This window comes from Chanodichthys erythropterus, chromosome 11, assembly GCF_024489055.1.
Source record: "Chanodichthys erythropterus isolate Z2021 chromosome 11, ASM2448905v1, whole genome shotgun sequence".
NCBI classification, from domain to species: Eukaryota; Metazoa; Chordata; class Actinopteri; order Cypriniformes; family Xenocyprididae; genus Chanodichthys; species Chanodichthys erythropterus.
Window position 1 is genome coordinate 13,583,184 of NC_090231.1, and position 13,841 is coordinate 13,597,024.

The following is a 13,841-nucleotide window of genomic DNA, read 5'->3' on the forward strand; positions in this document are numbered from 1 at the left end:
TTATGCAGCCTAACAATTAGAATAGAATAGAATAGAATAGAATAGAATAGAATAGAATAGAATAGAATAGAATAGAATTGAATTGAATTGAATTGAATTGAATTGAATAGAATAGAATAGAATAGAATAGAATAGAATAGATGTGAATTATAGAAATGTGATGTGTTGTTTATGCCAGGTTAAAGAGATGTGTTTTTAGTCTAGATTTAAACTGACAGAGCGTGTCTGCTACCCTAACAAGGCTAGGATGACTGTTATAAAGTTTGTGTGCTAAATAGTAAAAGGATCTACCACCTGCGGTTGATTTTAATATTCTCGGTATTATCAACTGGCCAGAATTTTGAGATTGCAAAAGACGTAAAAGACTATAATGTGTTAATAGCTCGCTCAAGTACTGGGGAGCTAAACCATTTAGTGCTTTTGTAAGTAATTAGCAAGTTTTTAAAATGTATGCGATCTTTAATAGGGAGCCAATGCAGTGTTGACAGAACCAGGCTAATATGGTCATACTTCCTGGTTCTAGTAAGAACTCTAGCTGCTGCGTTTTGCTGTAGTTTGTTTATTAAGTGTGCAGGGCAACTACCCAGTAGAGCATTACAGTAATCTAGTCTTGAGGTCATGAACGCATTAACTAACTTTTCTATTGCAAGCTGTTTTGACTTTTATTCATTCTCAGGATATGAATTCTTGATATCAACAATTCAATTCTTGATATCAGATACTTCTTGATACTAGTAACAATGGCAGTTTTTCATATCAGGAATTACATTTCCACTAGTAACAATGTTAATTCTTGATATCAATAATTCAATTTTCACAAAATGCTAATTTTTGTATTGTAAGTATTACATTTCCACTAGTAAAAACTAGAATTCTTGATATCTGCAGTGAAATGTCACCATGGCTGCCATTCAAATTCAATTGTTGATATCAAGAATTGATTTCTTACTATTTCTTACTACAAATTTTTGATCTCAAGAATTCAATTGCCACTAGTTGAAACGTCAGTTCTTGATATCAACAATTTAATTACTACTAGTAAAAATATTCATTTGCAAAAATGTATTTCTGAATTTCAGATATCTAAAATGGTTTTCTTACTAGTAACAATCACATTCATGATATCAGAAACTAACACTGTCACTAGTGACAATCATATTATTGATATCAAAAATTAACATTGTTACTAGTATCAAATCAATTGTTGATATCAAGAATAGATATTTGCACTAGTAACAAAGTAATTAATGATATCAAAAAAAAAATCGTAAGGATTGTATTTCTGATATGTGAAATTGAAATTTCAACTAGTACGAAATCAATTCTTGATGTCAACAATTAAATTTGAATGGCAGCCACTAGTGAAAATGCACTTACAGATGTCAAGAATTCTAGTTTTTATTAGTGGAAATGTAATTCTTGATATCAAAACTTTGCATTTTAACTAGTGAAAATTAAACTCTTTACATCAAGAATTAACATTGTTATAGTGGAAATGTAATTCCTAATATCAAGAACTGAATTGCTGATATCAACAATTCATATCCTGAGAATGAATAAAAGTCAAAACGGCTTGCCATACTTTTCTGCATTTGTCTTTGAGAGCATATGCCATAATTTAGAAATATTTTTAAGATGGAAAAATGCAGTTTTACAGATGCTAGCATTGTGGCTTTCAAATTAAAGATTGGTATCAAAGAGCACATCCAGTTTCTGACGACAGACTTGACAGAGCAGCCACCAAGTGTTAGACAGTAGTTGTTTTTTCAGAATTAAGTAGAAGGAATTTACTTGTCATCTATCTTTTTATATCAACTATGCATTCCATTAATTTTGTGAATCTCAATCACGCTTTTAGCAACAAAAATCATTTCGCTCTTCTCCTGGTTAAGTCCCGTTCAGTGCTTCAGCACTGCATATTTGCAGTTTTTATCATTTCATTTTAATTGTCTTGACCACCCTCTTGAGTGACGTCGGGGGTCAGTACCCAGAAATGCAAAAAGAGTAAACATTGCCTGTACAAAGCAGTGGGAAACATTACATCTGACAGGCATTAATTGATCTGTCTGATTTCTACCACAGATGGGCTCTTATCAGTTACACAACCCAGCATTTACTCTATTCCTCTCGTGTGCAACCACTCCCTCTGTATTTTCAGATATTCTTTTCATCATGGAGAGCCCATACTGCTCCACTCCATCCTTCTTTCAGATCTCTCAATCTTTCTTTGCCATCAGTTGTTTGTGATCCTTTCTGTTCTTTTCCCACGTGGCCTACAAAACTGCAGTCTGGATCAGCCTCACGTCAAACTTTAAACCATGTCAACCTTTAAAGATATATCTGTGGTCTGGATGAGGGCTGTTAACTGGAAAGCTGATCTTGCTTTTAAATGTTGCCTAAATTATATCCTCTTTACACTTGACTTTATGATAGAGTGATCAGCAAAAATTACGCTTTCAATTTTGGGCCATTTTCATATGTTAAAATATGTTTCATTTGTTATTTATTTGCAGTGTGATTTTATTGTGAAGTCAAATTCAACATCATGATTGCAACCACAGTAATATAAAAGGTCAATATAAAAGATAACACAGAAAAGTGTCAAAATATATATTGGTCTACTGTAGAGGCCAAAAGTAATGTCTGACCTAGGAATATTGACAATTCAAATATTATTAAAATAATAATATTACGTAGCTGTGCTTGAAGTCAGTTGTTTTATTTGTGATAAATCAATGAAACCTGCCAAATTTGGTGGACATATTTTGTGGCAGGCTGTCATACAAAGAAATTATGAACACAATACAAACAAGTGAGAACCAACAAAATGTTAATAACTGATTATGTTGTAGTCAATATATGCTTTTTCCTGTGAGCTTTTTGTTTTTATATGTATTTTAAAGTTTAAAAGCATCCATTAAAGTAAAATTAGTAATTAAAATTAAATAGTTTGTATAGTTTCCTCTTTTTCCAAATTACTTTGATAAATACCTTAACCCGGTTTAGTGTTTTAAAGTATTTAAATATATATAAAATATATTTTTTTTTATTTAATGCTTTAATCAAAGTTTATTTGTTTTTAGTGATGGGAAAGACTTAGTGTTTAATGCTGTTATGTTTGACATTTAAAAGAGTTTCTTTAATGTTGAGGTTTTTGGTTACCATTGTGCTGGGTAAAATCTTGCTTGTCCATTAAATATACATGCTAAATAAGTTTTTTTTTATAGATAACATTAATTGGTTCAAGCTGCATTGTTTTCGCAGACCAGTGAACGGGGATCATTTTGACAATGTCGTTATACGCAAAAAAAAACACAAAGAAATAACTTCTAGTACATCGCAGTCGTGTAAATGTAGCCTTAATTAAGAGTCAACAACTTAATTTGTAGCATGAATGAATACAAATTTTTAAGTTCCTCTAAAGTCAAATGAAGTTTGTTGGTTGAATGTAATTTCATTACAAGTTGTGATAACTCAAAAAAATTGATGCAAACTGTTGCATAAATGTTTTTTTTTAAATTACTGATTGTTGCATAACAATTGCATAATGGGTGGAAGATGATGGATGGAGATTATACACAGATCACTTGGGCAATATAAACCAAACCACCACAAGATTACAGGAAAAACAACACTTGGCATCATGTGGTCAGAGCAGTTTATGTTTTGAGCAGAGGGGAAAGGAGGTGTGGAAGATGTGGAGTAAATGTGAGGTGGTTTCATGTCCTCTCTATCCATCAGCAGTAATTAAAGTCTTCACTTTGGCTCTTTAAATAAACATTCCTTCCCCCACACAAAAAGTGAAGAAAGTGAACGTGAAGAGAAGGGTAAGGAAAAAGGGGAGGGGGCATGAGGGAGGCACAGAGAAAGGCACTGCTATAACTGCCAGGGAGGATACATCCATATCTCAGTCTGCCTCACTAAGAGAGAGCGAGTGGACTAATATAGAGCCAATCTGAGCTTAAACCAGCTACACTGAAGGGGACACAATAAATGAGAGCAAACATCAGTCTAGTACGGCAAGGAAAACGTTTTTAGAATTTTAGAGATTCTAGAACCTTTTGAACAAGGAATTCCAAAAAAATAGGACAAGAAAAGAACAAAACAAGGAGTGCATGTAGATAAAGGCAACAAAAAGAAGAAGACTACTGGACTCACGATATTGGGTGAGTGCTGGGTGCAGAGGGCTTGCTAAGGTGCATGCATGAGACTGACCTATCATAGGCGACAGCAGGGGAATGTTTGGAATTTACACTGACAAATGTATCTGTTTGATTGCTTTTTTAACATTAATTTACATAACCATTAGATCGGCAATAGATATGCATGTGCACTGCTGCATAGTTTGGAGCGTCGAAGTGCATACCTGCTACCTTTCATTGAAAGACTATTTCAATAATGACAGTTCTGAGAGTGAATTATTTAACCATTTATTGGCACGGGGGATGGAATGCACATATGTTTGATTTTGGGGGGTGAAATCTGCTATGCTGCTGCTGAGCAAATACAACAGTTTGTTCAGATTAGATAAAATAAGACAAAGGACATGAAGCTACAAGATTATACTAAACCTCCCGTAGCAGATGCAGGTGGCACTGGGGAGGAGGAGGGGTAAACAGGTTTTCATAATCGCGCAGCAGGGTGATCGCCCACTAAGTTACGAGTATATATGGTAGATGTGTATAAAAATACCCCATAAAGCAGAAGCATGTAGTGATCAAAAAACTTTATGAATCCGTTTGAATAAGTTCACATCAGACCTTCTAATATAAATAGCAAAGTAGAACATTTCATTATGAACCTATAAAGATTTTTAAGTAGCTATAGATCGGTAGCTCATTTCTGCTTTATACATACATACATATGGTTCTGTCGAAATAATATTTCCTAAATTTTAGTTCCAGATTAATTTTCAATTGTGCGATTCCCAGAAACAGTGTTAGCGGGTGGAGCAGTGTTCTCCAGGTTTGGCATAGTGTGCGCTTGTGTTCACGTTTCCTGTGAGTGGTGATCTAGTGTTTGTTATATGCCGAGTCACCTGCCATATAGGCGCTAACAAACAGAATACAAAGGCAGGAAGACAACACAACAGCCAGCAAGCGCACAAACGTGTGCATGTCACCCTCATCATGCATCACTGATGGCATTTTCAGGATCTAGTCTTTAAGGGTGAGAGCGTATGTGTGTGTGAGAGAGTCATAGACCATCCTGTATCCATATTTAGATGATTAGTGTATGGCATTGAGGCCACAGCTGTCTGGCGTGTAAAGTATTTATGTAGTTTGACCTCGGTCTATTGTTCTGGTGTTCTGGAGTCCTATCTGGATGGCTAGTGTAAGGGGGAAGGGCACCTCAGGTTCAATCCAGCCTCCAGTAACCTGTAATTTATAGAACATTTATAAATTTTATACATTTTTACTTGCATAAATTAGTAAATAAAAATAAATTTTGCATAAAGAAAATTAAGCCTTTTGGGGATCATAGGATTTTAGAATTGTGACATTCTATTTCTGTACAAAATCTCATTCTCATTACCAATGAAAATAACTTTAACATCATAGTAACATTTGTTGTACAACCCATAATTAATGCTGATTTTATTTTTCTAACAATCACTGTGTCCTGACATCTCATTATTATTTGACAAATTTATAATAAATAAATTATAAACCAAGTTAAAAGTGAAACAGTGATTACGGGAAGGTTGCTTTTCTTTAGTAACAATATAATTTATTTTGATTTTTTATTTTTTTTTTTAATTTGGGGTTGAATTATACATACCCATATATATGATAAAAGACTGGAGGATAAAGTGATCAAATCCCCAAAGGTGTGGATTACTGTGATGTCAAAGCCTCTTGCTCTTCATCATATCGCCTGTGTTGATCCAAACACTGAAATACCAATTAGTTTCCACAACAAAGGGCCAACTGGCTTTCAGATAACAATCAGTCTCTGATAAAAGAGCTAATTAAAAGATCATACAAACCTAGTTTCCTGGTGATAAGTGATTTAACCTTGCTCTGAACTTTAGTAGTTAGTAAACAGTGCAAAACAGATGTCAAAGTCACCTATGAACACATCCACCACTGACAATACTTAATGTAATTATCCTTTTTAGGTTTTTAAGAAGATTCAAAGTAAAATAACCTGATAGCTTCCTGACACTGTTGTTAGCAAAGAGGTCGCAGATTTTTTTTCAGGGTGTTGACAGCAGTTCAATCTCAGATTTTTGGAGGTCAGGGCCATGCCACTTTCAAATATGAGCATGTTTACTGTTAAAATAAGGCTTGTATGTTTAAATAGCTAAAAAAAAAAAAAAAGGTAACCGATTACTGGCTAAATGTTTTTGAAATGCTTTTGCATCAATCAATCAATCAGCCTCCCCCTAATTTTTAACGTTAGATATCAACCTTCTTAGTATTCCTGTCTATTCACTATAAACAATATAATAACATTTTTAAAAAATAAAATTACAAAAGTATGTCTGTTTTCTAATTAATTTTTGTAAAAATGTGTATAGGGTTGGCAATGTCTGATACACAATGATGATGCAATGTTTCACTCATAATTACTGCAGGCATAAAACAAAAGAATACACAAGTATCATCAGCTAAACTTGAATTGGCTCAGTGATTTACTGTATATGCAATCAAATATTAGAATCACTGTCACTTGAGCGTGAGTCTGTCAAAGGTGTCATGTCAGCAATCAAAATACTGATTAAGATGTTGAAAACGCTAGTTTTGAGAATATGGTTGAGATCACAAACATGAGGCAGATTCTGAATGAGCTCTGATGATAACAGTGAGGATGGTAAAAAGCATCTGCTCAAATTGAACCCTTTCAAGTTTCAAAAGGTAACAAAATATGCTTTATAACTGTTATTAAAATATAGTTTTATAATATTGCAGCAGTTAAGCGATCCATCCGTGTTATATGTAATAATAATAATAATAGGCAAAACATTAATGCATTTAATGGTTAAAATTAAGTCTTTTGTAAAGTCTTTTGTTCATTATCATCTTCAGATCAGGATGAGCATGAATGGCACACTGGAGAAGGGGGCTCATCACCAGACCCTTGACCTCTCTGAAGAGCTCCCAAACAACAGCCATCACCATCATCACCATCACCCCAGTTTCCAGCACACAAACTCCACTGTGCCTGCCGGGACCCCAGTAGGAGGATCTGGAGTGGTTGTGCCTCCACCTTACTCTGCTGCGGAGGCTGGGGGAGGCGAAGCTCCGCTGGAGCTCCGGGGCTCTCTGGACTGCTGGGCGTGTTCAGTGCTGGTGACAGCGCAGAACCTGGTGATCGCAGCCATCAATGCCTGCCTTGCTGGGTTGGTTTTCGGGCTCATCCTCACTCCTGCTATTGTCATGGTGGTGTTTGGCTTTCTCTGTCATTCAACGGTGAGTTGGGAGAAATGCATCAAACTGGTCACAATTTACAAAATAATATGTGATTTATACAGAGTTTAAGAAAAGGCTGTTTTTGAATGATATGGCATCAAATGATTTTGGACACGACAGTAAACATGCAGCTCAAAGTTGCTCATTTCGCATGATGAGGACATATAGACACAGGAGCAAAAAACAGCTTGAAAATGGACAAAGCATATTCTTATTAAAATATTTTATTTTCTTTAAGTAAATGTGCCTTTAAGAGAAATTATAATTGAATAGAAAGTATATTAGTCAAGTTTTCACACATAAAAAAGAAACTACTCAGTAAAATGCTTCAAAGATCATAAATATACAACATAATATACAATACTGCATATTAAACATAATATAGTTACACAACCAGTAGAGCCCAGAGAGAGCAGTTAACAGGTGTAGATATGAAACAGCTTCTTTTCAACCAATAAATATCATTATTTGTCACTGTAATTCATATTATCACAGAAGTACTGGGAAAAATGTTTATAGCTTGAATATAAGCACTGATACCTATGGTAGTGATCAAAATAGAGGAAATCACATTCTGAAAGTAACTTCATGCTTCAAATACAGATAGTATCAATTACATTGTTATACCAGTAAGTGGCGAAAATAGACTGTTAAAAAAATGTGTCATTGAATCATTCAAGAGATTCATTCAAAAATACTGATTCATCCAGTAGTGAAGTGAAGTCTTTATGAGTGAGTCATTGAATCATTCATTCAAACCAAATTTTTTAAATAATTCAACAGTGAATAATTCACTGTTTTGTTTAGTTGTCTATTCAGAATTTTTAGAGAATTGTGATCTCTAGTTAAAGCTGCAGTCCATAAGTTTTGCCATCTCTGTTTGAAACCTGCAATTGCAGTTATTTGCGGAATTATCATCGTTACGTGGGTTGTGCATCGGCACGGCTCCTCAGCGCGGATGAATCTAATGTTTGCTGTCATTCAGCACATCGGTGTGGATACTGTACTTTGAAATCACAGATTCTACGTCTTGGAAATATACAAATTCTTATTTTGGTCATAAGAAAATAAGAAAATGTCATCTGAACAAGTAAGTAACATGTCTGCCACTTTTGTTCTGACTAACTGAGGAAAAAAGCATTACAGTAAATCGCGCTGCCAATGGTGATTAAATCTAATGATCGCTTAGCTCGGATCACGTCAAACTGTGCAAATTATTATTACTGTTATACTTTGTTCTCAAATGTTAATGTTAACAACACCAGCATTGCGTGACTATGTGTATTTAGAGTGTATTAGAAATCCTGTAGATTTCAATTTCTGTAGCCACTCCGCAGTCTGAAGTCTTTTGTTTTTGACTACGGCTGAATCTCCAGTTGTCACTGATGATTGTCATTTGGACCTTTCTGGATTACAATCCGCCATCAAAATGACAAATTTAATTATTGCAGCTGCTGTGAGAAAAGGCTATAAATGATCCGCCACCAGCAGCATCACATGGCGTATAGCCTACTAGCGATGAAAAATCTAATGATGAAAAGACAAATGGCTGCATGCTCGAATTTCCTGTGGAAACCCACCAGTACCGATTTTATTATAAAAAATTATTACAAGCTTACCGTTGTGAATCAGGCTAAGATAAGGAGATAGTTTTGAACACTGGCTGGTTATGTACTTGCTAAAAAAACGATAATTGGATCATTTTTTACCAAAAAAAGTTACGGACTACAGCTTTAAAAAAAAACAAAAACAACAAAATCATGATTCTCAACATATCCAGGATACAGCTCTAACAAGCAATATTTAGAACAGAGTATGGAGTGGAAAGTTAACTTATAATAATAAATATAATAATAATAATCAAGTAATTAAAAAAAAAAAAGCTTCATTTATATCACATTTTAGCTTGATTGCACAAAGTGCCAAAAACACTCTATAAAAGAAAACACGGTGGCAAAAACTAAAGTAAAAAGCAGGTCTATACAAATGAGTTTTTAAATAGGATTTAAAGAAAAGACAGATTCTGCAGATCTAATATAAATGTGAAAACTATTTTATAATAGCGGAGCATTCACTGCAAATGAATTCAACTTTGGTTTTATATTTATATCTTGAAACAGCCAACAGTTAATTAAAAAAGATCTAACGGATGAAACCGTTTATAAGCTCATAATGTTCTGCAAAATACTCAGGCACCAATCAATGTAGTGCTTTATATGCAAGTAATAAGGACTTAAAATTAGGCCTAAAATGAATTGGCACCCAAAGAAGCTAAAACTTAAAGTAAAAGAGTAAAAGACCTTGTGTCGAAAGTCTGCCAGCAGAATTTTAAACAAATTGTAAACATGATTAAGTGTGTTGATTTAAAGTAGAAAACAGGGCATTGCGTTAATCAAACTGAGATGAAGTCAGAGCCATTTAACAACAGTCATTTATGCTTAAAGCATATTGAAAGTTTGGTACTAAAAAGGAACAAACAGTGTAGCTGCACTAAAAGAATGTCCTTTGTAATCTGGGAAAAAAAGACTTGGAATAAAAGCTAATCATGATTCAGAGATATTCTTCTAGGGATTTATGGGATTTTGGCCTTTGTTTCTCTTTGATTCACCAAGTAATCTCTTAATCTTGGGCATTTCTCAGCAGTTTGAGTGCAGGAGTATTAGCAGGGGCAGGTCAGGAGTTTGGAGGATGACGTCAGATGAGAAGTGTTTCAAGACAGGAGTGGATTACTGGAGCTTTTAAAAAAAGAAAAGTTCTCTCACACAGTTGTATAGTGTCTACCCTAGGCATTCTTGCACTATGACCCACAGAGTAGATGATCTACTGCTTCTCTACCATTCCAGCTCTGATCATTTTTGTCAAAAGACCCACTTCTAGTTGTACCAAATACAATCTCTCTCAAACAGAATTTACTACACAGACAAGATTCTACAGACCCTCCATCCCACATGCTCTTTGTCCCTTCCTAGAAGAAAACAGCTTAAGCTGTCGTCATGTAGCGCCTATGGGTCAGTAAGGGTCAACGTGTGTAAATAAAGGCTGAATTCTTCCAACCTCTCCAATTACCAGACCTTTAAGGTCCAAGATCAATGGCCATTCAGACCAATTAGTCCCTATGTGAAACCACATATGAACGCGAGGTAAACGCAAAGATCTGTAAGGAACAGCAGACCACCATGGTATTTCATGGAGTGAATAGTCTGCCACTTCACATAAGCAGTCAGCTCCTCAGGAGTCTGTCAAAGACACATAATAGGATAATCGAAGAGGATAATTGAGACAATTTGTATTGTGAAAAGAGCTATACAAATCAACATGAATTAAGGTGCAGTAAACGATTTCTGAGAAACACTGCTGAATAGCATCTTGGTTCTGTAAAACAGCAAAAAAACAGTATTGTATATTTTCAGTATATTTAACAGTATATTTTCTTGTAGTTATTTATCTTTTCCTCTTTGGTAATGTTTCAGCCATCTTTCTACAGTCTTTCTACAAATGTCCCGCTTGCTCACTATCTCTCCTCCCCCGAGTGTATATGCCCCCTATTGCTGATTGGCTACAAGTAATGTTGTCAAAAGTACTGACCGCGATACCAAGTTGGTACTGATTTTTTATTTTTTTTTTAATGACGCTTTGAGCACTGTTGAGCGGCTTCGTAAACACCTCTGATTGGCCTTTGTGTTCACGCACTCAACATATATGTCTGTGATTGACTACAATGATCAACACATGGAAGTGTTTGAATTTAAAAGCATTTTGAAAACGGGAGCATTTGAAAGCACATGAAAGTGTTTGAAAGTGTTCTGGAAGCGGAAGCGTTGGAAAGCAGGCCGGTCCGCTGATAGACAAGCACTCAGTGAAGAGCATCACTGATGTCTATTTACAACATGTTTTCGAAGTGTTGATCATTGTAGCCAATCACAGACATATCTGATAAGCGTGTGAACACAAAGGCCAATAAGAAGTGTCTACAAATCCGTTCAACAGCACTCAAAGCATCACAGTTTTTACATTTCAGTGCTGACTTGGAATCGCGGTTGGTACTTTTGACAACACTAGCTATATAGTGTTTTGGTAATCGGTCCGATCCACTTTTTTTTCCTGTTTACACAGCCAAACTAAGTATAAACACAAATTTTCAGCACACAAAAAAACAAAATTGTTTGTTTAGGTGTTGATGTAAATTTTCAACAGCGTTTCTCAGAAATCGCTTACTGCACCTTTAAGTACAACTATCCAGTGGTGTGTTTCCCAAACGAACTATGGTCGCAAGTTCTGTCCTTACCAATAGAGTTCAATGGGACACGCATTGTTGGGACACGCATTGTTGGGAAATGCATCCCAGATTTGCTTTCGCTGTGAATTTTACAAGCATCTCCTTGAGTGAAGAAACCTGTCAGAGTGAGAATGTACAGCTCCAAACACAGATGGGCTTTATCAGTTTCTCCCCCTCCTACTCGGTTTACTCAGTCGCTCTTTTTTGCTGCTTAACTCTGCTTCCCTCCATCTCACAGGGTGATAGTTAAAGAATGCAGGGGTCAGTTTCATCCCTCAATCTCTTTCCTTCTGTGCAATGCTATTAAACCAAAGAAATTATCATTGAAAATTAAAATGTGATATCTGTCTGAACATTTACTATTATTGTAGCTTCAGGCAGGTTGATGCATCATCCAAGGATAAATATGCAACATGCTCATGAAAAAAGCACATTCACTAAGATTTATAGCAGCGCAGAGCAGCTCAAAGAAAGAAAAGGAAAAAAAGAGGAGGGAAAAAATCTTTAAAGTGCCCCTATTATGCTTTTTCGAATATTACTTTTCATGCAGTGTACAATATAGCTGTTTGTGAATGTAAAAGGTCTGAAAAGTTTTAAAGATCAAAGTGCAAGACAAAAAGTTATTGTCTCTTAAAAGAATTAATTCTGAACTGCTGAAATGAGTCGTCAGTAATTCCAGTCTCGCTTTCTGTTACAAACCTACATAATAATGTAACAAATTTGCATAATGCCAGCCTATGGTCTTCATTGGCTGCCTGCAAACAAAGTGTACTTTAACCCTCAAACACTGTAGTTGTAGCTGAGGCCTGGAAGAGTTTGGTTTGTGTTGTCGACATGTCATTATACATAAAAGCATAATGGGGCACTTTAAGAGCTTACAATGTATTCCATTCAAGCCATGTCACACAATTGTAAATTTTAGTGACACTTTCATTACAAAGCAAAGGTTATTCTAGTGAATCAGATCAACAGTGGTCTTCTGTCAAGAAATAATTTGAAAGAAAAACCTCCCTACCTTGGAAGTAACAAACGATTGACTCATATGTGGGGTCTGCAAATATTCTTGTCCAGTGTTTCTGTTGTTTGTCTATCCACACCTCAGAGACTCGTTCCTCCAGGGACATCCTCCTCAGCAATGCCTACACACATTCCACCACTTATCCTTAACCCCACACAGGTCCACACCAGTCAAATGTCTCTCTTTTCAGGTGCGCCCTCACGGCTCGTCGCCATACTGTTCGGACCTACTGAATGACGGCGGCTGTGTGGCTCTGCTGGTTGTGGGTTTCTTGCTTGTGACTCCACTCTTGGTTCTGGCCTTGGCTGCGTACTGTCGGCTTGCTCGTCACCTTCAGCTGGGTCTGTGTTTTATTCCATACAGCCGTGCCGTCTACAAGAACCTTCCAGCTACCCAGCACCGCGGCTTGGCAGGTGGCTGCTGTGGACAGCAATCTGGGAAAAGAGAAGGGAAGGGAAAGGTGTGGGTATAGAGGGAAAGGACTATATATAGAAAGTTGTGAAAGAACACATTACACATTGCAGACCTAAAAATCCCCACATAAAACTACTTAAATACATATCAGACAGAAAGAAATAAGGATTCTTACACACTGATTAACATGTTTTATAGCCAGGCACACTATGTTCGTCAATTTGTTATAACACAATCAATTAAAACTTTTTTTTAATTTCAGTACTTGACATTTATAATCAAATTCAAATATCCAAAAATGTTGCGTATGTATTCCATGTATAACAAACACTATTCACCTCGTACAATAAACACACATGTATTACGACGTTGTCAAAAATATTTTGTTATATATTTTCTTATAACATGTACAGTGTTGTGTATTTTCTCTTTTCCTTAAATGTTACATTAAATACAAATCAAATACTGTAATTTCACAAATTTGATGGCTTGTGTGTTATTTTTTCACAAAATGTAAAAATAACGTAGTATAGGGTGACTAAACGTCCTGTTTTCCCAGGACATGTCCTGTTTTCACGTCCTGTCCTGGTTGTTTTTTATAAAGTAATGAAAATGTCCTGGTTTTCATTGTTTTCCATTGGGCCATTAAATTGACCGGTGTTACGAGATTTTCGCTTTCTGAGATTTTCAGTTTCCGAAGGCTGAGCATATATGAATA

General features: G+C 35.7%; 1 protein-coding gene across 1 annotated transcript; it reads left to right on the forward strand.

Moving 5' to 3' along the window:
* The first annotated feature begins 3,889 nt into the window (after nt 1–3,889).
* On the forward strand, nt 3,890–13,610 carry tmem88b (transmembrane protein 88 b). The gene is made up of 3 exons (XM_067401785.1): nt 3,890–4,166; nt 7,032–7,415; nt 12,900–13,610. Exons 2-3 carry the CDS (start codon nt 7,038–7,040, stop codon nt 13,179–13,181), a joined length of 660 nt encoding a protein of 219 aa, XP_067257886.1. The 5' UTR covers nt 3,890–4,166; nt 7,032–7,037; the 3' UTR covers nt 13,182–13,610.
* The last annotated feature ends 231 nt before the right edge of the window (nt 13,611–13,841 follow it).

What these genes read in the sequence shown, in the direction of transcription:
- tmem88b (XM_067401785.1), top strand. Translation starts at nt 7,038, where the DNA reads ATGAGCATGAATGGCACACTGGAGAAGGGGGCTCATCACCAGACCCTT. An exon ending in GCTTTCTCTGTCATTCAACG is followed by an intron (nt 7,416 to 12,899) that starts GTGAGTTGGGAG and finishes CTCTCTTTTCAG; the next exon opens with GTGCGCCCTCACGGCTCGTC.